General features: G+C 56.8%; 1 protein-coding gene across 1 annotated transcript in view; it reads right to left on the reverse strand.

Annotated features, from left to right (window-relative positions):
- The window catches only part of LOC149430626 (neuralized-like protein 4), a 50,083-nt gene that overhangs the window by 16,429 nt on the left and 7,389 nt on the right, over positions 1-26,265 (reverse strand). Inside the window, exons 11-22 of the mRNA XM_089666178.1 lie at positions 26,087-26,215; positions 25,516-25,661; positions 23,213-23,428; positions 18,018-18,116; positions 16,418-16,558; positions 16,165-16,329; positions 12,254-12,412; positions 10,995-11,174; positions 4,681-4,774; positions 4,481-4,585; positions 4,186-4,330; positions 2,513-2,622 (exon numbers count right to left, since the gene is read on the reverse strand). Coding sequence (XP_089522304.1) covers positions 2,513-2,622; positions 4,186-4,330; positions 4,481-4,585; positions 4,681-4,774; positions 10,995-11,174; positions 12,254-12,412; positions 16,165-16,329; positions 16,418-16,558; positions 18,018-18,116; positions 23,213-23,428; positions 25,516-25,661; positions 26,087-26,215 — 1,689 coding nt within the window. The remainder of the gene's footprint in view (positions 1-2,512; positions 2,623-4,185; positions 4,331-4,480; positions 4,586-4,680; positions 4,775-10,994; positions 11,175-12,253; positions 12,413-16,164; positions 16,330-16,417; positions 16,559-18,017; positions 18,117-23,212; positions 23,429-25,515; positions 25,662-26,086; positions 26,216-26,265) is intronic.

Genomic DNA, 26,265 nt, shown 5'->3' on the forward strand with positions numbered 1-26,265 from the left:
TCGCTTGGTGTCATTTTTTAGCCATTTTATTTGTTTCTGTAAGGGATGTCCACACGATGCGTCCGCTTATATGTGGATTTTACAGGTTTTAATAGTCTCCTATATTACCAAAATTCTCCCCGTTTTTGAATGTTTTATTTAGTAACTACGCCTCCCCTAGTTTGTGCCGGCAATTTGCGGCTTCTGGGGTCTTGTATGGTCTCACTTTGGATTGCGGTTTGATGTTGCATCCTCTATTTGACTTGCGGGTTTGAGGCGTGGCTCCACTCCACTGATGAAGTCCCTGCCCTGGACGTAACGCTTATAGGGGGAGGAGCTTGAGGCGTGACGTCACCCCGTGGCCATCCTGGTTTCCGGGGCGTATTGCCGTTATAGGATATGTGCGATCCCGTACTAGCACTGGTCTCAGTGCCGCTTTTGTGTGTTTTTAGCTTCTGTAATAAATTGAGAAGACTAGATTGTGCCGTCTGCTTCTATACAAGTATTCCCGCCCCTTTGAGGGATTGTCCGAACTGGGAAGGAGGATATACAACCCACACCAAGAGTTCTTTACCCAAGCAGGGGGCGAGCCCTTTGTGACCCCATTGGTAATGCAGCGGCCATTTGTAAACTGGTGGTGGAAGCAAGAAGAGGACCAGACTCTGGTCTCACATGGTGTGGATAATACGGGACTATATGACTTTATTATCTGGGTATTTATCTTTGGATACATGCTTACATTGCCCCGCACTACATTGATTTACATGGAAAGTGTTGTGAATTCACAGCTTGCAATCTTTTATGTTCACTTTATATCATTCATTTTGTTTTGTTGGTGTACACCACTTGGATTGGTTTTGGTTGTGCCGATTGATTTGGTCACACGAACTGTCGCCATGTCTAGAAAGTTGAGGTTAAATTGTCTGACAGACGACCTCCTGCCGAGGGGTCAGTCAGTACAGCCCTAGGAACACAGCAGAGCTTCTACTGAGGCCAGCACCTTGGTGAACCCCCCCAAGGCCCAGAAGATATGATGAATGGAAGGGCCACAATCTGGAAGTTTATGGCCCCCCACAATAAAGCATAGGAAACGCTAGGGCACTGAAAAGATGGGGACATGCAGGTGGACAGGTGCTCTTGCCACTAGTAGTGTCCTTGATAATGGTGACCAGAGTGGATCCAAAGAGGTGTCGTCCCTCAAAGGCCAAAGTGTCCTCAGCCTGTGAACAGACAGGAGAGTCAGGCAGAGAAGGTAAACCTCCAGCAGCCGGTCACAACTACAGCCATTTTCCCTGAACGTTCTATGACCGGAGGATCAGCCACTTCCAATATAATGGCTTCCACCCACTTATCGTTGTGTCCATAAAGAGTGGTACATCTTCGCGTGGAATGGTGGACGCCTTGTTAAGGTGGGACACAGTAGAAGCAGCACACCACTTCTTCTTCAGATGGGTACAAGGCTAATAAGGGTTTGGTGGGGGGAGGTAAAAATAACTTGTCAGGGCATTTCCGATCTCTATAGAGGAAGACTCCAAACACCGGGAAAGTCTTTGGGGCCTTTGGGGGTTTGCGACCCAAGACTGAGATCGCACTAGTAGATGCAGCAGGGTGATCCTTTATCCTCAAAGAGATGTTCACCACACCAATAAAAGTCAAACCTATTGGGGAGCGATAGAAGTCTGCGACTCCTGGGAGAGAAGCTCGTCCACGAAGGATTGCAGGGACTCAAGAGTCTCAGCAGCTGATGGCAGATCAGATACAGAATCTGCAGAAGGGGGGGAGCGTGCTTGTGGCCACTGTGTTCAGAGGCAGCAAATGGCTGGGTGATTTGGGCCACAAAGTCACGCCTGACTGTAGTAAGAACCTCCTTGGACCGAGCACAGGTAGTTGTCACACCCAAGAGAACTAGGAGAGACCACGAAAATGGGATAGACTCTAGGAACAAAGGGCCACATGGGCCCAGGTTGCAGACAGCTCCAGAGCGGTTGGTACAGTGTGAGCTGGGGGCCCTCGGTACAAAAAGGGACTGGCCCCCCGTGTCCACCATGTTGCAGCCATGTGGCAGTTAAGAACTGAAAGCTCAGAGACGAGGCTTCAGGTACTCAACCCAAAGAGCTGGTAGCCGGCGAGGGTCAGATGTCCAGAGGTGACTGTAGGCGGGCACCGGGGACAGAATGAACATCTGAAGCAGCAGCAGGGGGATGTTTCCTCGGTGCTGAAGGAGAGAAGACTCCACCCAGCGGATGACTCCAGTGCTTAACCCCTCACTATTACCTCTTCCATGGCAAGATCCGACCAATAGAATTGTAAATGTACCCCTTGATCTCAGCAATGACGGAGACCCTGTCCTCTCTGGACACCTCCTCCATGGATGCCTTCTCCTCAGCAAAAGGAGCAGCAGGGTTACGTTGGGCTGGTCTGCAGATTTATTGTACATGATTCTCCTGTATAACCCAAAGGTGAAAGGACTTCCTGTGTCCCTCAATGGAGGGAAACAAACCTCCTTTTCCAAAAATGGCCCCGTTGCACGTACCTGGCATCAGTTCTCCTCGGTCCAGAGTCCGGCGAACTCCTCCCGCACTACTGCCCTGGTAGGCGATATGCCACTTCTTGTACTGTGTACAGGAGAGCCGAGGGCTGAGCCTACCAGAGAAAAAAGGTGGAGTCAGAGGTGGAGCTGTATGACAAAACACAACTGGGGAGGGGCCGTCCATACCGGAGGAGGAGGGATTGGGAGGGGCCGTCCATACCGGAGGAGGAGGGATTGGGAGGGGCCGTCCATACCGGAGGAGGAGGGATTGGGAGGGGCCGTCCATACCGGAGGAGGAGGGATTGGGAGGGGCCGTCCATACCGGAGGAGGAGGGATTGGGAGGGGCCGTCCATACCGGAGGAGGAGGGATTGGGAGGGGCCGTCCATACCGGAGGAGGAGGGATTGGGAGGGGCCGTCCATACCGGAGGAGGAGGGATTGGGAGGGGCCGTCCATACCGGAGGAGGAGGGATTGGGAGGGGCCGTCCATACCGGAGGAGGAGGGATTGGGAGGGGCCGTCCATACCGGAGGAGGAGGGATTGGGAGGGGCCGTCCATACCGGAGGAGGAGGGATTGGGAGGGGCCGTCCATACCGGAGGAGGAGGGATTGGGAGGGGCCGTCCATACCGGAGGAGGAGGGATTGGGAGGGGCCGTCCATACCGGAGGAGGAGGGATTGGGAGGGGCCGTCCATACCGGAGGAGGAGGGATTGGGAGGGGCCGTCCATACCGGAGGAGGGATTGGTCCTCCATACCGGAGGAGGAGGGATTGGTCCTCCATACCGGAGGAGGAGGGATTGGTCCTCCATACCGGAGGAGGAGGGATTGGTCCTCCATACCGGAGGAGGAGGGATTGGTCCTCCATACCGGAGGAGGAGGGATTGGTCCTCCATACCGGAGGAGGAGGGATTGGTCCTCCATACCGGAGGAGGAGGGATTGGTCCTCCATACCGGAGGAGGAGGGATTGGTCCTCCATACCGGAGGAGGAGGGATTGGTCCTCCATACCGGAGGAGGAGGGATTGGTCCTCCATACCGGAGGAGGAGGGATTGGTCCTCCATACCGGAGGAGGAGGGATTGGTCCTCCATACCGGAGGAGGAGGGATTGGTCCTCCATACCGGAGGAGGAGGGATTGGTCCTCCATACCGGAGGAGGAGGGATTGGTCCTCCATACCGGAGGAGGAGGGATTGGTCCTCCATACCGGAGGAGGAGGGATTGGTCCTCCATACCGGAGGAGGAGGGATTGGTCCTCCATACCGGAGGAGGAGGGATTGGTCCTCCATACCGGAGGAAGAGGGATTGGTCCTCCATACCGGAGGAAGAGGGATTGGTCCTCCATACCGGAGGAGGAGGGATTGGTCCTCCATACCGGAGGAAGAGGGATTGGTCCTCCATACCGGAGGAAGAGGGATTGGTCCTCCATACCGGAGGAGGAGGGATTGGTCCTCCATACCGGAGGAAGAGGGATTGGGAGGGGTCCTCCATACCGGAGGAGGAGGGATTGGTCATCCATACCAGATCAGAGGTGGGAGGGTTCAATCGCACCAGAGAAGGGAAGAAAGTGGGGGTTGTCAGCTGTAGTGGAGCAGGGCAGGATAGTGGGGGAGTGGTCAGCCATAGAGTGGGAGGGGTCACACATAGCAGGTCAGGAATAGAGGGGGGTGTCACACATACCGGAGAGAGAAGCTGCACCAGCCGTTGGGCTCTGCGTATTCCCGGGGAGGATCGCCCCGTTTCCTGTACATCTCGTCTCCTCGCAGTTTGTGGCACGAGTCGCAGTGACAGACGCTCAGCTTGGGCTCCTCCATGAAATATCCATCTACAGGACAGACAAGAGGGACACAGTTCTGTATGGAACCTCCATTTTACCTGATTATATGTGGCAGAGGAATCATGGTCAGTCCCTTATGAGGCGCCCCCGGGGGGGGCAGAGGACATGGCAGCAGGGTCAGAGGTCAGGGGTCCTCACCTGGAAGCAGCAGAGACTCCTTGAACCTTAAACACAGAGCGAGGTATTCACAGCTCAGCAGGGTGAGGGGATCCGGTGGGGCCCAACATAGACTCTCCTTCACTCCTGTACACAAAGCCTGGTCAGTGACAGCACTCCGCACAGAACAGTGGGGGGTGAGGGGAAACCTACCGTCCACCATGTCTGCAGGGGAAACCTACCGTCCACCATGTCCGCCTTCTCCCGCTCTCCAGGAAGATGGCCTTCATGAGTATCAGACTCCGCCCCCTGCGCCTCTCCTGTCACTATGGAGACCTGCAAGAAAAGACCATCATACAGTCAGATACATTACAGCTAACATGTGGGAGAGAAGGGCCACAAGCAACCCCTTCCCCCAACATTATATACAATGGGACAGGAACACCAACCACCCCATCATTATATAGCCTGGACCAAGGACAGACCACCCATCATCACACCCACTGGACCACGGACAGACCACCCATCATCACACCCACTGGACCACGGACAGACCACCCATCATCCCACCCACTGGACCAGGGACAGACCACCCCATCATCCCACCCACTGGACCAGGGACAGACCACCCCATCATCCCACCCACTGGACCAGGGACAGACCACCCATCATCCCACCCATTGGACCAGGGACAGACCACCCATCATCCCACCCACTGGACCAAGGACAGACCACCCATCATCACACCCACTGGACCACGGACAGACCACCCATCATCACACCCACTGGACCAGGGACAGACCACCCATCATCACACCCACTGGACCAGGGACAGACCACCCCATCATCCCACCCACTGGACCAGGGACAGACCACCCATCATCACACCCACTGGACCAGGGACAGACCATCCATCATCACACCCATTGGGCCAAGGACAGACCACCCATCATCCCACCTATTGGGAAAGACCACCCCATCATCCCACCCATTGGACCAGGGACAGACCACCCATCATCACACCCATTGGACCAGGGACAGACCACCCATCATCACACCTATTGGGACAGACCACCCCATCATCCCACCCACTGGACCAGGGACAGACCACCCCATCATCCCACCCACTGGACCAGGGACAGACCACCCCATCATCCCACCCACTGGACCAGGGACAAACCACCCATCATCCCACCCACTGGACCAGGGACAAACCACCCATCATCCCACCCACTGGACCAGGGACAGACCACCCATCATCACACCTACTGGGCCAGGAACAGACCACCCCATCATCCCACCCACTCGACCAGGGACAGACCACCCATCACACTTACTGGATCAGGGACAGACCACCCATCATCCCACCCACTGGATCAGGGAGAGACCACCCCATCATCCCACCCACTGGACCAGGGACAGACCACCCCATCATCCCACCTATTGAACCAGGGAAAGACCACCCATCATCACACCTACTGGACAAGGGACAGATCACCCATCATTACACCCACTGGACCAGGGACAGACCACCCATCATCACACCCACTGGACCAGGGACAGACCACCCATCATCACACCCACTGGACCAGGGACAGACCACCCATCATCCCACCTATTGGGACAGACCACCGCATCATCACACCCACTGGACCAGGGACAGACCACCTCATCATCACACCTATTGGACCAGGGACACACCACCCATCACCACACCCACTGGACCAGGGACAGACCACCTCATCATCACACCTATTGGACCAGGGACACACCACCCATCATCACACCTATTGGACCAGGGACACACCACCCATCACCACACCCACTGGACCAGGGACAGACCACCCATCACCACACCCACTGGACCAGGGACAGACCACCCATCACCACACCCACTGGACCAGGGACAGCCCACCCATCACCACACCCACTGGACCAGGGACAGCCCACCCATCACCACACCCATAGGGCCAGGGACATCCCACCCATCACCACACCCGTAGGGCCAGGGACAGACCACCCTATGATCCCACCCCATAGGACCAGGGACAGACCACCCCATCATCCCACCCCGTAGGGACAGGGACAGACCACCCATCATCCCACCCCGTAGGACCAGAGACAGACCACCCATCATCCCACCCCGTAGGACCCGAGACAGACCACCCATCATCCCACACGTAGGACCAGAGACAGACCACTCATCCCTCCCATTGGACCAGAGACAGATCACCCATCATCACACACGTAAGACCAGAGACAGACCACCCATCATTCCATCCATTGGACCAGGGACAGACCATCCATCACCCCACCCACTGGACCAGGGTTGGACCCCTCCCCATCATCACACCTGTAGGCCCAGGGACAGACCACCCATCATCCCACCCATTATACCAGGGACAGACCACCCATCATCACACCTGTAGGACCAGGGACAGACCATCCATCATCACACCCACTTGACCAGGGACAGACCACCCATCATCCCACCCACTGGACCAGGGACAGACCACCCATCATCCCACCCACTGGACCAGGGACAGACCACCCATCATCCCACCCACTGGACCAGGGACAGACCACCCATCATCCCACCCACTGGACCAGGGACAGACCACCCATCATCACACCCACTGGACCAGGGACACACCACCCATCATCACACCCACTGGACCAGGGACAGACCACCCATCATCACACCTGTAGGACCAGGGACAGACCACCCATCATCACACCCACTGGACCAGGGACAGACCACCCCATCATCCCACCCACTGGACCAGGGACAGACCACCCATCATCACACCCACTGGACCAGGGACAGACCATCCATCATCACACCCATTGGGCCAAGGACAGACCACCCATCATCCCACCTATTGGGAAAGACCACCCCATCATCCCACCCATTGGACCAGGGACAGACCACCCATCATCACACCTGTAGGCCCAGGGACAGACCACCCATCATCCCACCCATTATACCAGGGACAGACCACCCATCATCCCACCCACTGGACCAGGGACAGACCACCCATCATCCCACCCACTGGACCAGGGACAGACCACCCATCATCCCACCCACTGGACCAGGGACAGACCACCCATCATCCCACCCACTGGACCAGGGACAGACCACCCATCATCCCACCCACTGGACCAGGGACAGACCACCCATCATCCCACCCACTGGACCAGGGACAGACCACCCATCATCACACCCACTGGACCAGGGACACACCACCCATCATCACACCCACTGGACCAGGGACAGACCACCCATCATTAAACAGACTGGACCAGGGACAGACCACCCATCATCACACCCACTGGACCAGGGACAGACCACCCATCATCACACCCACTGGACCAGGGACAGACCACCCATCATCACACCCACTGGACCAGGGACAGACCACCCATCATCACACCCACTGGACCAGGGACAGACCACCCATCATCACACCCACTGGACCAGGGACAGACCACCCATCATTAAACAGACTGGACCAGGGACAGACCACCTCATCATCACACCCACTGGACCAGGGACAGACCACCTCATCATCACACCCACTGGACCAGGGACAGACCACCCATCATCACACCCACTGGACCAGGGACAGACCACCCATCATCACACCCACTGGACCAGGGACAGACCACCCATCATCACACCCACTGGACCAGGGACACACCACCCATCATCACACCCACTGGACCAGGGACAGACCACCCATCATCACACCCACTGGACCAGGGACAGACCACCCATCATTAAACAGACTGGACCAGGGACAGACCACCCATCATTAAACAGACTGGACCAGGGACAGACCACCCATCATTAAACAGACTGGACCAGGGACAGACCACCTCATCATCACACCCACTGGACCAGGGACAGACCACCCATCATCACACCTGTAGGACCAGGGACAGATCACCCATCATCCCACCCACTGGACCAGGGACAGATCACCCATCATCCCACCCACTGGACCAGGGACAGACCACCCATCATCACACCCACTGGACCAGGGACAGACCACCCATCATCCCACCTATTGGGACAGACCACCCATCATCACACCCAATGGACCAGGGACAGACCACCCATCATCCCACCTATTGGACCAGGGACACACCACCCATCACCACACCCACTGGACCAGGGACACACCACCCATCACCACACCCACTGGACCAGGGAGAGACCACCCATCATCCCACCTATTGGACCAGGGCAGACCACTCATCATCACACCTGTAGGACCAGGGACAGATCACCCATCATCCCACCCACTGGACCAGGGACAGACCACCCATCATCACACCCACTGGACCAGGGACAAACCACCCATCATCCCACCCACTGGACCAGGGACAGACCACCCATCATCACACCCACTGGACCAGGGACAGACCACCCATCATCACACCCACTGGACCAGGGACAGACCACCCATCATCACACCCACTGGACCAGGGACAGACCACCCATCATTAAACAGACTGGACCAGGGACAGACCACCCATCATTAAACAGACTGGACCAGGGACAGACCACCTCATCATCACACCCACTGGACCAGGGATAGACCACCCATCATCCCACCTATTGGGACAGACCACCCGTCATCACACCCACTGGACCAGGGATAGACCACCCATCATCCCACCTATTGGGACAGACCACCTCATCATCACACCCACTGGAACAGGGACAGACCACCCCAGCATCCCACCCACTGGACCAGGGACAGACCACCCCATCATCACACCCAATGGACCAGGGACAGACCACCCATCATCCCACCTATTGGACCAGGGACACACCACCCATCACCACACCCACTGGACTAGGGACACACCACCCATCACCACACCCACTGGACCAGGGACACACCACCCATCACCACACCCACTGGACCAGGGAGAGACCACCCATCATCCCACCTATTGGACCAGGGCAGACCACCCATCATCCCACCCCAAAGTACCAGAGACAGACCACCCATCATCCCACCCCGTAGTACCAGAAACAGACCACCCACCATCCCACCCATTGGACCAGGGCAGACCACCCATCATCACACCCACTGGACCAGGGACACACCACCCATCATTAAACAGATTGGACCAGGGACAGACCACCCATCATTAAACAGACTGGACCAGGGACAGACCACCCATCATCACACCCACTGGACCAGGGACAGACCACCCATCATCACACCCACTGGACCAGGGACAGACCACCCATCATCACACCCACTGGACCAGGGACAGACCACCCATCATCACACCCACTGGACCAGGGACAGACCACCCATCATCACACCCACTGGACCAGGGACAGACCACCCATCATCACACACGTAGGACCAGAGACAGACCACCCATCATCACACACGTAGGACCAGAGACAGACCACCCATCATCACACATGTAGGACCAGAGACAGATCAGCCATCATCACACATGTAGGACCAGAGATAGACCACCCATCATCCTACCCCGTAGGACCAGAGACAGACCACCCATCATCCCACCCTGTAGGACCAGAGACAGACCACCCATCATCCCACCCATTAAACCAGGGCAGACCACCCATCATCCCACCCGTAAGACCACTCATCATCCCTCCCATTGGACCAGGGACAGACCACCCATCATCACACCCATTGGACCAGAGAAAGATCACCCATCATCCCATCCATTGACCCAGGGACAGACCACCCCATCATCCCACCCACTGGACCAGGGACAGACCACCCCATCATCCCACCCACTGGACCAGGGTTAGACCCCTCGCCATCATCACACCCACTGGACCACCCATCATCCCATCCATTGGACCCAGGGACAGACAATCCATCATCCCACCCACTGGACCAGGGACAGACCACCCCATCATCCCACCCACTGGACCAGGGTTAGACCCCTCCCCATCATCACGCCTGTAGGCCCAGGGACAGACCACCCATCATCCCACCCATTATACCAGGGACAGACCACCCATCATCGCACCCATTATAACAAGGACAGACCACCCATCACCACACCTGTAGGACCAGGGACAGACCACCCATCATCACACCCATTGAACCCAGGGACAGACCACCCATCATCACACCCATTGAACCCAGGCACAGACCACCCATCATCACACCCATTGAACCCAGGGACAGACCACCCATCATCACACCTGTAGGCCCAGGGACAGACCATCCATCATCACACCCATTGGACCAGGGACAGACCACCCATCATCACACCCATTGAACCCAGGGACAGACCACCCATCATCACACCCATTGAACCCAGGGACAGACCACCCATCATCACACCCATTGAACCCAGGGACAGACCATCCATCATCACACCCATTGAACCCAGGGACAGACCACCCATCATCACACCCATTGAACCCAGGGACAGACCACCAATCATCACACCTGTAGGACCAGGGACAGACCATCCATCATCACACCCATTGGACCAGGGACAGACCATCCATCATCACACCCATTGGACCAGGGACACTGACCTGCTCGCACTGCCCGTACAGGTCCAGAATGACGTAACACAGCTCCGGTAAGTCCTGGACTCCGACCCCCTGATCCAAGCCATTAATATAGAGGTGCAGCCCACCCGAGGAATCCACCAGGAGGCCCAGACACGTCCCCTCCGGACAGAGGTCAAGATTGGGCCCGTAACCTTCCCGGATCTGAGGAGAACATGACATCAGTGCCGGAATAATGAGACAGAAATGATGAGGACATATCACACATCGTCACTAAGCACCGCCCCTGCAGTTCAACCATCAAACATCAGCAGTTCATTGGGCAGCACAGACTGACGGTTATATGAAAGTGGGTGGTGCTTACTGCCAGGATGGGTGGGGCAGTGGTTGAAGCTCCATGGGAAATCTGGGCTGCCGATCCAAGGGGTGACACCATAACTGCTCAACCCTATGAATAGTTTAGGATAGTTCAGGTTCACTTCAATTTAATGAGGTTTTCATCCCCAAGCCCCTCCCCCTTCCTGTGTGGCGATTGGTGATAGTACCCCTCCTGATGATTTGCACCAATCAGCTGTTCAACAGAACAGCCAGGAGAGCTTCCAGGGACGGGTGACAACATAGCATAGATGGCTGAACAGCACTGAGAGATTGAGACCTCCGAGCAACTGATTGGTGGAGGCTTTGTGTAAAGATTTCCACCAATCAGAAGGCCAAGGAAGGGGGGGGGGTGGAGCACTTCAATTATTGGTCTGCCCATAGAGGAAGATTTCCACTGGGGACACCTTGGCCCCAGTGCAACCCTGGGGACACCTTGGCCCCAGTGCAACCCTGGGGACACCTTGGCCCCAGTGCAACCCTGGGGACACCTTGGCCCCAGTGCAACCCTGGGGACACCTTGGCCCCAGTACAACGCTGGGGACACCCTGGCCCCAGTACAACCCTGGGGACACCCTGGCCCCAGTACAACCCTGGGGACACCCTGGCCCCAGTACAACCCTGGGGACACCCTGGCCCCAGTACAACCCTGGGGACTCCTTGGCCACAGTACAACCCTGGGGACTCCTTGGCCACAGTACAACCCTGGGGGTACCTTGGCCCCAGTACAACCCTGGGGGTACCCTGGCCCCAGTACAACCCTGGGGGTACCCTGGCCCCAGTACAACACTGGGGGTACCTTGGCCCCATACAACACTGGGGGTACCTTGGCCCCATACAACACTGGGGGTACCTTGGCCCCATACAACACTGGGGGTACCTTGGCCCCAGTACAACCCTAGGGGTACCTTGGCTCCATTACAGAGGATGGCGCTACGTTGGAAGATCCAGGCGCTCCTCTTGATGGCGGCGGCTGTAGCTGGAAAGTTGAGTCTCTCCGGTGAAATGCCGATGACTCCTAAAGAGAGCGACGACGTCCATCGCGGGGAGAGCTGATCTATCCTCACCTGCAGTACAGAGGACACGGTCCCACCAAACCGTACTACACCTAACTGCCACCCTCACCCCCACACTGCCCCTCACCCCCATACACACAGATACCGCCCCTCACCCCCATACACACCGCCCCTCACCCCCATACACACTGCCCCTCACCCCCATACACACAGATACCGCCCCTCACCCCCATACACACCGCCCCTCACCCCCACACTGCCCCTCACCCCCACACTGCCCCTCACCCCCATACACACAGATACCGCCCCTCACCCCCATACACACCGCCCCTCACCCCCATACACACACACACCGCCCCTCACCCCCACACTGCCCCTCACCCCCACATACCGCCCCTCACCCCCACACACACCGCCCCTCACCCCCATACACACACACACCGCCCCTCACCCCCACACTGCCCCTCACCCCCACATACCGCCCCTCACCCCCACACACACCGCCCCTCACCCCCACACACACACATACCGCCCCTCACCCACACACACCGCCCCTCACCCCCACAGTGCCCCTCACCCCCATACACACACATACCGCCCCTCACTTCCACACCGCCCCTCACCCCCACACACACCGCCCCTCACCCCCATACACACACATACCGCCCCTCACCCACACACACCGCCCCTCATCCCCACACACCGCCCCTCACCCCCATACACACACTGCCCCACACACACACACACACCGCCCCTCACCCCCATACAGCCCCTCATCCCCACACACACACCGCCCCTCACCCCCACACACACACACTGCCCCTCTTCCCCATACACACAAATACCGCCCCTCATCCCCAAACACACACCGCCCCTCACCCCCACACACACCGCCCCTCACCCCCACACCGCCCCTCACCCCCACACACCGCCCCTCACCCCCACACACACCGCACCTCACCCCCACACTGCCCCTCACCCCCATACACACCGCCCCTCACACACACCGCCCCTTACCCCCTCACACACACCGCCCCTCACCCCCCCACACGCACACCGCCCTTCACCCCCCCACACACACACCGCTCCTCACCCCCCCACACACACCGCCCCTCACCCCCCCCACACACACCGCCCCTCACCCCCCCCCACACACACCGCCCCTCACCCCCCACACACACACCGCCCCTCACCCCCCACACACACACCGCCCCTCACCCCCCACACACACACCGCCCCTCACCCCCCACACACACACCGCCCCTCACCCCCACACACACACCGCCCCTCACCCCTACACACTGCACCTCACACACACACCGCTCCTCACCCCCACACACACACTGCCCCTCACCCCCACACTGCCCCTCACCCCCATACACACACATACCGCCCCTCACCCCCACACTGCTCCTCACACACACACACACACACACCACCCCTCGCCCCTCACACACACCGCCCCTCGCCCCCACACTGCTCCTCACACACACACACACACCGCCCCTCGCCCCCACACTGCTCCTCACACACACACTGCTCCTCACACACACACCGCCCCTCACCCCTCACACACACACCGCCCCTCGCCCACACACACACACACCGCCCCTCGCCCCCACACTGCTCCTCACACACACACCGCCCCTCACCCCTCACACACACACCGCCCCTCGCCCACACACTGCTCCTCACACACACACACACCGCCCCTCACACACACACACACACACACACCGCCCCTCACACACACACACACACACACACACCGCCCCTCACACACACACACACACACCGCCCCTCACCCCTCACACACACACCGCCCCTCGCCCACACACACACACACACCGCCCCTCACCCCTCACACACACACCGCCCCTTGCCCCCACACACACACACACACACACACCGCCCCTCACACACACACCGCCCCTCACACACACACACCGCCCCTCACCCCCATACACACACATACCGCCCCTCACCCCCACACTGCTCCTCACACACACACCGCCCCTCACCCCTCACACACACACCGCCCCTCGCCCACACACTGCTCCTCACACACACACACACCGCCCCTCACACACACACACACACACACACCGCCCCTCACACACACACACACACACACACACCGCCCCTCACACACACACACACACACCGCCCCTCACCCCTCACACACACACCGCCCCTCGCCCACACACACACACACACCGCCCCTCACCCCTCACACACACACCGCCCCTTGCCCCCACACACACACACACACACACACCGCCCCTCACACACACACCGCCCCTCACACACACACACCGCCCCTCACCCCCATACACACACATACCGCCCCTCACCCCCATACACACACACACACCGCCCCTCACACACACACACACACACACACCGCCCCTCACCCCTCACACACACACCGCCCCTCGCCCACACACACACACACACCGCCCCTCACCCCTCACACACACACCGCCCCTTGCCCCCACACACACACACACACACACACACACACACACACACACACACCGCCCCTCACACACACACCGCCCCTCACACACACACACCGCCCCTCACCCCCATACACACACATACCGCCCCTCACCCCCATACACACACACACCGCCCCTCACCCCCCACACACACACACCGCCCCTCACCCCCACACACACTGCCCCTCACCCCTACACACTGCACCTCACACACACACCGCCCCTCACCCCCACACTGCCCCTCACCCCCATACACACACATACCGCCCCTCACCCCCACACTGCTCCTCACACACACACACACACCGCCCCTCGCCCACACACCGCCCCTCGCCCCTCACACACACCGCCCCTCGCCCCCACACTGCTCCTCACACACACACACACCGCCCCTCGCCCACACACACACACACACCGCCCCTCGCCCCCCCACACACACCGCCCCTCGCCCACACACACACACCGCCCCTCGCCCACACACACACACCGCCCCTCGCCCACACACACACACCGCCCCTCGCCCCCACACTGCTCCTCACACACACACACACCGCCCCTCGCCCACACACACACACACCGCCCCTCGCCCCCCCACACACACCGCCCCTCGCCCACACACACACACACCGCCCCTCGCCCACACACACACACACCGCCCCTCGCCCCCCCACACACACACCGCCCCTCGCCCCCCCACACACACACCGCCCCTCGCCCACACACACACACACCGCCCCTCGCCCCCCCACACACACCGCCCCTCGCCCCCCCACACACACCGCCCCTCGCCCACACACACACACACCGCCCCTCGCCCCTCACACACACACCGCCCCTCGCCCCCATACACACACATACCGCCCCTCACCCCCACACACACACATACCTCCCCTCACCCCCACACACACACATACCGCCCCTCACCCCCACACACACACACACACCGCCCCTCACACACACACCGCCCCTCACACACACACACACCGCCCCCCACACACACACACACACCGCCCCTCACACACACACCGCCCCTCACACACACACACACCGCCCCTCACACACACACCGCCCCTCACACACACACACACCGCCCCTCACACACACACACACACCGCCCCTCACACACACACACACACCGCCCCTCACACACACACACACACCGCCCCTCACACACACACACACACCGCCCCTCACACACACACACACACCGCCCCTCACCCCCACACACACACCGCCCCTCACCCCCACACATCTCATACTCCCAGTTCATTCTCATCTTATTCCACACTGCATGCACTGAACCTGGAAGAGGAAGAGACGAGGAAGTGGCTGGGCCAGAACCACAATGCCTTGGTTGTAGCTGGACACACGTGTAGCTGTTCTGCTCCCATGTGACAGTAGTATGTTCTTCCCATGATTCCCCATAAACTGTAAAGAGTGGGGCTGGAGGGCCGGGACGGGATCACTCTGCAAAATACAGGAAGAGATTACCCTTGTGTCACCCTTCAGGAGGAGGGGCCAGCCTGTACCGGACATGGCACGGGGTGTCACTCACATTATGCTCGATGTCTTCCTCCTCTTCACTCTCAGATGTCACAGATGGCGGTTTGGTGGCATCGGATTCCTCTATTACGGAGGAGCTGACAATGGATACAGTGCTAACACAGCCGTGCAAATCCAGGACAGCATGGACACCCTGAGGAGGAGAGCAAGAATTCTCAGCCATGGCTCTGGATTCCCCATGGTCAGTCTAGGACAGGTGATTCCTGACTCAGCCTCTAGGGGTGCTATATGTATTGGGTCTATATCTATCCAGTCTGAGCTCTGCTGTACAGAATGGCTAATATGAGTCACTGTGCAGGTCTCTCACCCTCTGGCACAGTGTAAGGACAGGATGGGTCAGTGTGGAGATCTCCCACCCTCTGGCACAGTGTAAGGACAGGATGGGTCAGTGTGGAGGTCTCTCACCCTCTGGCACAGTGTAAGGACAGGATGGGTCAGTGTGGAGGTCTCTCACCCTCTGGCACAGTGTAAGGACAGGATGGTCAGTGTGGAGATCTCCCACCCTCTGGCACAGTGTAAGGACAGGATGGGTCAGTGTGGAGGTCTCTCACCCTCTGGCACAGTGTAAGGACAGGATGGGTCAGTGTGCAGGTCTCTCACCCTCTGGCACAGTGTAAGGACAGGATGGGTCAGTGTGCAGGTCTCTCACCCTCTGGCACAGTGTAAGGACAGGATGGTCAGTGTGGAGGTCTCTCACCCTCTGGCACAGTGTAAGGACAGGATGGGTCAGTGTTGAGATCTCTCACCCTCTGGCACAGTGTAAGGACAGGATGGTCAGTGTGGAGGTCTCTCACCCTCTGGCACAGTGTAAGGACAGGATGGGTCAGTGTTGAGATCTCTCACCCTCTGGCACAGTGAAAGGACAGGATGGGTCAGTGTGGAGGTCTCTCACCCTCTGGCACAGTGAAAGGACAGGATGGGTCAGTGTGGAGATCTCTCACCCTCTGGCACAGTGTAAGGACAGGATGGGTCAGTGTGGAGCTCTCTCACCCTCTGGCACAGTGTAAGGACAGGATGGGTCAGTGTTGAGATCTCTCACCCTCTGGCACAGTGAAAGGACAGGATGGGTCAGTGTGGAGGTCTCTCACCCTCTGGCACAGTGAAAGGACAGGATGGGTCAGTGTGGAGCTCTCTCACCCTCTGGCACAGTGTAAGGACAGGATGGGTCAGTGTGGAGATCTCTCACCCTCTTGCACAGTGTAAAGGACAGGATGGGTCAGTGTGGAGGTCTCTCACCCTCTGGCACAGTGTAAGGACAGGATGGATCAGTGTGGAGGTCTCTCAGGCACAGTGTAAGGACAGGATGGGTCAGTGTGGAGGTCTCTCACCCTCTGGCACAGTGTAAGGACAGGATGGGTCAGTGTGGAGGTCTCTCACCCTCTGGCACAGTGTAAGGACAGGATGGGTCAGTGTGGAGGTCTCTCACCCTCTGGCACAGTGTAAGGACAGGATGGGTCAGTGTGGAGGTCTCTCACCCTCTGGCACAGTGTAAGGACAGGATGGGTCAGTGTGGAGGTCTCTCACCCTCTGGCACAGTGTAAGGACAGGATGGGTCAGTGTCACTATGAATGCACCTCAAGTTGTTGTCTCACCTTGGAAATGCCGCTGGCTGCTGGTCCCATGTCCTCTCCATTGATTAGAATATGCATTGTGTCATCGCTGTCACGCCGTACTCCCAGCCGGCAACCAACCTGTACAACATGGAGGACACAGGAAGAGTCATGGACACGATAAAGACACGGAGGAGAACACAGGAAGAGTCATGGACACAATGAAGACACGGAGGAGAACACAGGAAGAGTCATGGACACGATGAAGACACGGAGGAGAACACAGGAAGAGTCATGGACACGATGAAGACACGGAGGAGAACACAGGAAGAGTCATGGACACGATGAAGACACGGAGGAGAACACAGGAAGAGTCATGGACACGATGAAGACACGGAAGAGAACACAGGAAGAGTCATGGACACGATGAAGACACGGAGGAGAACACAGAAAGAGTCATGGACACGATGAAGACACGGAGGAGAACACAGGAAGAGTCATGGACACGATGAAGACACGGAGAACACTGGAAGAGTCATGGACACGATGTAGACACGGAGAACACAGGAAGAGTCATGGACACGATGTAGACACGGAGGAGAACACAGGAAGAGTCATGGACACAATGAAGACACGGAGAACACAGGAAGAGTCGTGGACACAATGAAGAGAGGGGGGACACAGGAAGAGTCATGGACACAAAGAAGACACGGAGGAGAACACAGGAAGAGTCATGGACACAATGTAGACACGGAGGAGAACACAGGAAGAGTCATGGACACGATGAAGACACGGAGGAGAACACAGGAAGAGTCATGGACACGATTAAGACACGGAGAACACAGGAAGAGTCATGGACACAATGTAGACACGGAGGAGAACACAGGAAGAGTCATGGACACAATGAAGACATGGAGAACACGGGAAGAGTCATGATGAAGACATGGAGAACACGGGAAGAGTCATGGACACAATGAACACCTTGAGGATATGGGAAAAGTCATGGACACAATGAAGACATGGAGGATATGGGAAAAGTCATGGACACAATGAAGACATGGAGGATACGGAAAGGGTCATGGACACAATGAATACATGGAGAACACGGGAAGAGTCATGGACACAATGAACACCTTGAGGATATGGGAAAAGTCATGGACACAATGAAGACATGGAGGATATGGGAAAAGTCATGGACACAATGAAGACATGGAGGATACGGAAAGGGTCATGGACACAATGAATACATGGAGAACACGGGAAGAGTCATGGACACAATGAACACCTTGAGGATATGGGAAAAGTCATGGACACGATGAAGACCTGAGAGGACATGGGAAAAGTCAAGGACACAATGAAGATATGGAGGATACGGGAAAAGTCATGGACACAATGAAGACATGGAGGATACGGGAAGGGTCATGGACACAATGAATACATGGAGGACACAGAAAGAGTCATGAACACAATGAAGACCTGAGAGGACATGGGAAGAGTCATGCACACAATGAAGACACGGGAAGGGTCATGGACACAATGAAGATAAGGAGGACACAAGAAGGGTCATGGACACAATGAAGATATGGAGGATACAGGAAGAGTCATGGACACAATGAAGACATGGAGGACACAAGAAGGGTCATGGACACAATGAACACATGGAGGACACAAGAAGTGTCATGGACACAATGAAGATATGGAGGACACAAGAAGGGTCATGGACACAATGAACAAATGGAGGACACTGAACCTAAGCCAGCAAGATGAACGAGAACCCACCAAAAACTGGTGGTGGACCAATACGGAATACGCAACTGGGAGGAAAAAGACAACCTGACATGGATAAAAGAACACTGGGGACAACCCCCAGAGAGGGACAGGTGTCAAGGGACCCTAAGAGAAAAGTGGTATGGATCAGCCAGTCCATATGGAAAGGCCAAGGTCTAATATCTCTGCCTGTTAGGGTCATGAGGACAAAACTTCATGGCTAAAGCTGGTCAAATATTGTTATATTTTTCAGGCTGAATGAAAAATCGACCCAATTCCTCCATCTACACAGGAAAAGTAGATGGAGGAATCCCCCTACCGGGACATTGTATTCTGACAGTGGGAATTGCTGCTGTCAGAATACACTGATCAGTGGCTGCAGCCTTCCAATGAACATCTTATTCCAATGCCAAGGATCCAAGATGCAGCCATGTGCACACAGCATTCCACTCAATGTGGATGTTACTCCCTGAAGAGTCAGATTCCAAGGCAACAGACCTCTGAAGGACCATCCGAATGGGGATGACACACTCCTATCATCCAGAAAAGGGGTCTGGCAATTTACCCTGTCGCAGAGGAACTCCCTCCCGGAGAGGAGTGCACTACAACGACTACAAAGGATTTCAAAGTAGGAAACTTAGTCAGATGGGGTTGTCAATGTAAAGGGAACCAATTATTTACAGGAATGAGACAGTATTCCTGGAGACTTTGTTACTCCAGTAAGAGCGACACCCTGGGGATGGTAGGAATAGCTAACTCCAGTCTCCTGAAGAGGATGAAGGATTGCGAAAGGACTACCTGATCTTCAGAAACAGGCCTGCAGGAAGCCAGGAAGGAACGGGTGAAGTGGTATTTATCGTGAAGAGGCTTTTACTCCCACACCCAAAACCCCCTCAGTGAGGTGGAAAGGATGGACTCTGCCTAATAAGGGGGCACAGGGTACAAGCCGAAGGATTTTTGAGGGATAACTTAAGCTGGTCCTCCACATTCACTGGACACAAAGTCGCCAACCCTGGATCGCAGAAAGGTCCAGCCCGGTCACGTTTTACAGGAATCAGAAAAAGTGCGTAACACAAAGATCCCGAGAGCAGACTTTCTTTATGAGAGGAAGCCAAAGGACACCACAATGTGGATGGAGAGGGCACTAGGCTGAACACAAGAGTCAATGTCCCAAGAAACAATTGGACTGCCCAAATGGATCCTTATCCAAGGGGAGCAGAAAACGCTAACCCTGGTCAGCCTTGTCGATCAGGAAGGCCCTCTGGGGAGGGGGGCCCAAGGAGTATCATGGTCCATGATTGACTGGACATGTCTTAGAGAAAGGGAGCCTTCGTGAGGAATGGCACAGCTTCAGAACCCGAAATATTATAAGGGCTCAGGTAAGAAGGGTCATGGCTGGGGGAACTTTAGATAGACTAGAGAAGATGCAGAGAAAATGAGAGGTCCCCTGAATATGAGAGCCTGAAGGGGGGGGGGCTTCCCAGGAAACCCCCCACTTGAAGACTTGGGGGCACCTTCAATGCAGGGGGACTGGTAGTTCTCTGAGTATAAGTCCCCTGGGCCAAGTCCATTTCAGAGGGGTGACTTGAATAGAGAATGTGATGGGAATGTCTTCGCAGCTGCAGGAGATCTAAAGGACTGAAGGCTGGAGACACAAGGCTGATCCTCCAAATACAGGACAGAACGCACTGCGTCAATGAGATCCAACACAATCCATGTACACCTGGGGGACACCAGGTGACTGAGGTGCTGCAACAACAATCTCTTCACAAAGTGACTGCTGGGACTCTGGTGGTCTGGTCTGGGCGAAGCCCTCTGGAGGGTCAGTAATAGACTCTGCAGGGGAAGGCTAGGAGACCTCTGCAGTCAATGTGGGCAAACAGTTGAGCCTACATGGTCAGAAAATCCTGAGTGGATGTGGAGGTTCCTGAGGATAAGGCAGGGAACCAACCTGATGGAGCGGAGGAGGACCCAATAGAAAAAGAGTTACTGGGCTCCAGATTACACCAAGTATATGTCCCTAGAACCACTAAGGGTCATCCATAGCAATGGGACTGTCTCTGCAGGCATGTTGTGGCCGCCCAGCGGCACTGAAACGAGACCCAAAAGTACAAGGTAAGGTCCAGGCAACCAGGGCTGATGAGGGTCAAGGTGGCCAGAGGTGACTGCAGACGGACAGTGGGGACTGGAGACCAGAGTTCCACGAGGTTCTGTGCAAGCAGGAGTAGCAGAATAGTGATCCTCTAACACTGACTGGCAGGAAAGTGAGCGGCACGGATGGCAGATTTGTAATGGTACCGAATGGCCCTAGAATGATGCAGATCCCAATGGATGCTGTACAACCACCAGCTCAAGCAGAGAAGTAGCAATGATTGATTGAAGCTAAAGCTAAAAAAAATTCCACTAGCCGTTCCTAAGCGGGCCTTTCAATGGCTGCATGCTTGTTCTACATAGCTAGGATTAGGAGGCCAACTCCCAAGCCTGCCCTGATAAAGTATGGGACACGACAAGTCACACCGTCCTCACAGGTTCCCTTTAAAATCAATCTCTCCAGAATAGTTATCAGGATGGTTTGCTCCCTCTAGTGGCTGTCACTTGTCACTACATCCCCCAGCTTCTTCATATCCAACCACCATCCCCATCCTCTCCTTCATATCAACCACCATCCCCATCCTTCCCTTCATATCAACCACCATGCCCATCCTCTCCTTCATATCCAACCACCATCCTCAAATTCTCCTGCATATCCAACCACCATCCCCATCCTTCCCTTCATATCAACCACCATCCCTATCCTCTCCTTCATATCCAACCACCATCCCCAGCTTCTCCTTCATATCCAACCACCATCCCTATCCTCTCCTTCATATCCAACCACCATCCCCAGCTTCTCCTTCATATCCAACCACCATCCCCAGCTTCTCCTTCATATCCATCCACCATCCCCAAATTCTCCTTCATATCCAACCACCATCCCTATCCTCTCCTTCATATCCAACCACCATGCCCAGCTTCTCCTTCATATCCATCCACCATTCCCACCTTGTCCTTCATATCCAACCACCATCCCCATCCTCTCCTTCATATCCAACCACCATCCCCACCTTGTCCTTCATATCAACCACCATCCCCAGTTTCTCCTTAATATCCAACTACCATCCCCAGCTTGTCCTTCATATCAACCACCATCCCCATCCTCTCCTTCATATCCAACCACCATCCCCATCCTCTCCTTCATATCCAACCACCATCCTCAGCTTCACCTTCATGACCTGCCACCATCCCCAACCTCATCTTTGTATTCCAACACTGTTTCCCACAAACCTCCCCATCTGCCATCATACCCGGATCCTCTCCTTCATATCCAACCACCATCCCCATCCTTCCCTCCCCATCTGCCATCATACCCGGATCCTCTCCTTCATATCCAACCACCATCCCCATCCTTCCCTCCCCATCTGCCATCATACCCGGATCCTCTCCAGGCTGCTGCAATAGTTGTCTCTGAGCCGCTGTCCGTTCCTCATGACCTCAGAGCTGGAGACCAGCCATGTGACCCGTGAGCGAAGATCTAGAGCCCTTGCTGGTAGCCCACCACCCAGGAAGGGGGCATCGTGAGGAGGGATGGAGGTGACTCCGAAGGAGCAGGATCCTGACCAGCGCGGGTCCAGTCTTTCCACTTTCACCTGGAAGAGGGAGACAACACAATAGAATACAGAACAGCAAAGTGCCCCCCATTTCACCTTCTCTCTGCCCCCCATTTCACCTTCTCTCTGCCCCCCATTTCACCTTCTCTCTGCCCCCCATTTCACCTTCTCTCTGCCCCCCATTTCACCTTCTCTCTGCCCCCCCATTTCACCTTCTCTCTGCCCCCCCATTTCACCTTCTCTCTGCCCCCCCATTTTTCGGTACACCTTTCTCTACACCAACCAGCTTCTTCCTTCTCTCCTTCTGCTCACTCTTTTGTGCCCCCTTTAGTCCCCAATTGTCTCCGATGTCTACTCACCCCCTCAAATCTCTCCCTGCCTCTGTTGAGTTTGTCTCCCTCCTCTCTCTATCACCCATCCTCATCCCCCTCTTTCCTCCCCTCCCCCACACCCTTCTCCGTAGTGTTGGGTGAGGGGGGGACACACACTACAATCGGTCCATCAGCTCCACGGTCCCCATGGTCTTTCCTCCCCTCCCCCACACCCTTCTCCGTAGTGTTGGGTGAGGGGGGGACACACACTACAATCGGTCCATCAGCTCCACGGTCCCCATGGTCTTTCCTCCCCTCCCCCACACCCTTCTCCGTAGTGTTGGGTGAGGGGGGGACACACACTACAATCGGTCCATCAGCTCCACGGTCCCCATGGTCTTTCCTCCCCTCCCCCACACCCTTCTCCGTAGTGTTGGGTGAGGGGGGACACACACACTACAATCGGTCCATGAGCTCCACGGTCCCCATGGTCTTTCCTCCCCTCCCCCACACCCTTCTCCGTAGTGTTGGGTGAGGGGGACACACACACTACAATCGGTCCATGAGCTCCACGGTCCCCATGGTCTTTCCTCCCCTCCCCCACACCCTTCTCCATAGTGTTGGGTGAGGGGGGGACACACACTACAATCGGTCCATCAGCTCCACGGTCCCCATGGTCTTTCCTCCCCTCCCCCACACCCTTCTCCGTAGTGTTGGGTGAGGGGGGGACACACACTACAATCGGTCCATCAGCTCCACGGTCCCCATGGTCTTTCCTCCCCTCCCCCACACCCTTCTCCGTAGTGTTGGGTGAGGGGGGGACACACACTACAATCGGTCCATCAGCTCCACGGTCCCCATGGTCTTTTTTTCCCCCTCCCCCACACGCTTCTCCATAGTGTTGGGTGAGGGGGGGACACACACTACAATCGGTCCATCAGCTCCACGGTCCCCATGGTCTTTCCTCCCCTCCCCCCACACCCTTCTCCGTAGTGTTGGGTGAGGGGGGGACACACACTACAATCGGTCCATCAGCTCCACGGTCCCCATGGTCTTTCCTCCCCTCCCCCACACCCTTCTCCGTAGTGTTGGGTGAGGGGGGGACACACACTACAATCGGTCCATCAGCTCCACGGTCCCCATGGTCTTTCCTCCCCTCCCCCACACCCTTCTCCGTAGTGTTGGGTGAGGGGGACACACACACTACAATCGGTCCATGAGCTCCACGGTCCCCATGGTCTTTCCTCCCCTCCCCCACACCCTTCTCCGTAGTGTTGGGTGAGGGGGACACACACACTACAATCGGTCCATGAGCTCCACGGTCCCCATGGTCTTTCCTCCCCTCCCCCACACCCTTCTCCATAGTGTTGGGTGAGGGGGGGACACACACTACAATCGGTCCATCAGCTCCACGGTCCCCATGGTCTTTCCTCCCCTCCCCCACACCCTTCTCCATAGTGTTGGGTGAGGGGGGGACACACACTACAATCGGTCCATCAGCTCCACGGTCCCCATGGTCTTTCCTCCCCTCCCCCACACCCTTCTCCGTAGTGTTGGGTGAGGGGGACACACACACTACAATCGGTCCATCAGCTCCACGGTCCCCATGGTCTTTCCTCCCCTCCCCCACACCCTTCTCCGTAGTGTTGGGTGAGGGGGGGGGACACACTACAATCGGTCCATGAGCTCCACGGTCTCCATGGTCTTTCCTCCCCTCCCCCACACCCTTCTCCGTAGTGTTGGGTGAGGGGGGGGGGGGACACACTACAATCGGTCCATGAGCTCCACGGTCTCCATGGTCTTTCCTCCTCTCACCTCAAACACCTCACCGGGGAGAAGTTCATGATTGCTGAAGACGATGCCATCGCCATATCCGGCACATCTCTCCGCCCGACTCCCATCACATAACACCGACACGTTCTTCCCGCACACGGCATGGAACCTGTGCGACACGCTGGGCACTGCCGGGGCACACAGACAGTTTATATTACAGAGTTAGATGGAGTGAGGAAAGGATCACCTCCCCTCCCCCCACCCCACACAGTCATCGGGAGACTGGAACTTCTGCCACTTCCTCCCACATGACAGTGCTGGTCCTTGGTGATTGGTCACTCAGCCCTGTCAAGTGTCAGCAGGGACAGAGTATACAGCGGTGAGGTGTAATCAGGAGCGGACTGCCCGTCTTCACTCATAAAAGCTCAATGGGATTGTATGGGGGGGGGGGGGGGGTGCGCGCCCACACCCTGCCGGAGGAGCGGTGCGCACCGGACACCATGCCGGAGGAGCGGTACGCACCGACTCCCTGCCAGAGGAGCGGTATGTACTGACACCCTGCCGGAGGAGCGGTATGTACTGACACCCTGCGCAGTATGTACTGACAACTTACCTGGTGAAGGGGTAGGGAGGGATTTATCTGTGATGTGACTGGCCGATAAGCTGTTATCAATAAGACCGCTACCACCAGTCAGGGACACCTGGACACACTGACCATACAGGTCCACCACAGCATAGATATCTGCAGAGGACAGCTAAGGGTTAATGAGAATGGGTGGGGGGGGAGGGGCA

Source organism: Staurois parvus, unplaced genomic scaffold, assembly GCF_062004578.1.
Source record: "Staurois parvus isolate SC_StPar_1 unplaced genomic scaffold, SC_StPar_1.0 ptg002574l, whole genome shotgun sequence".
NCBI classification, from domain to species: Eukaryota; Metazoa; Chordata; class Amphibia; order Anura; family Ranidae; genus Staurois; species Staurois parvus.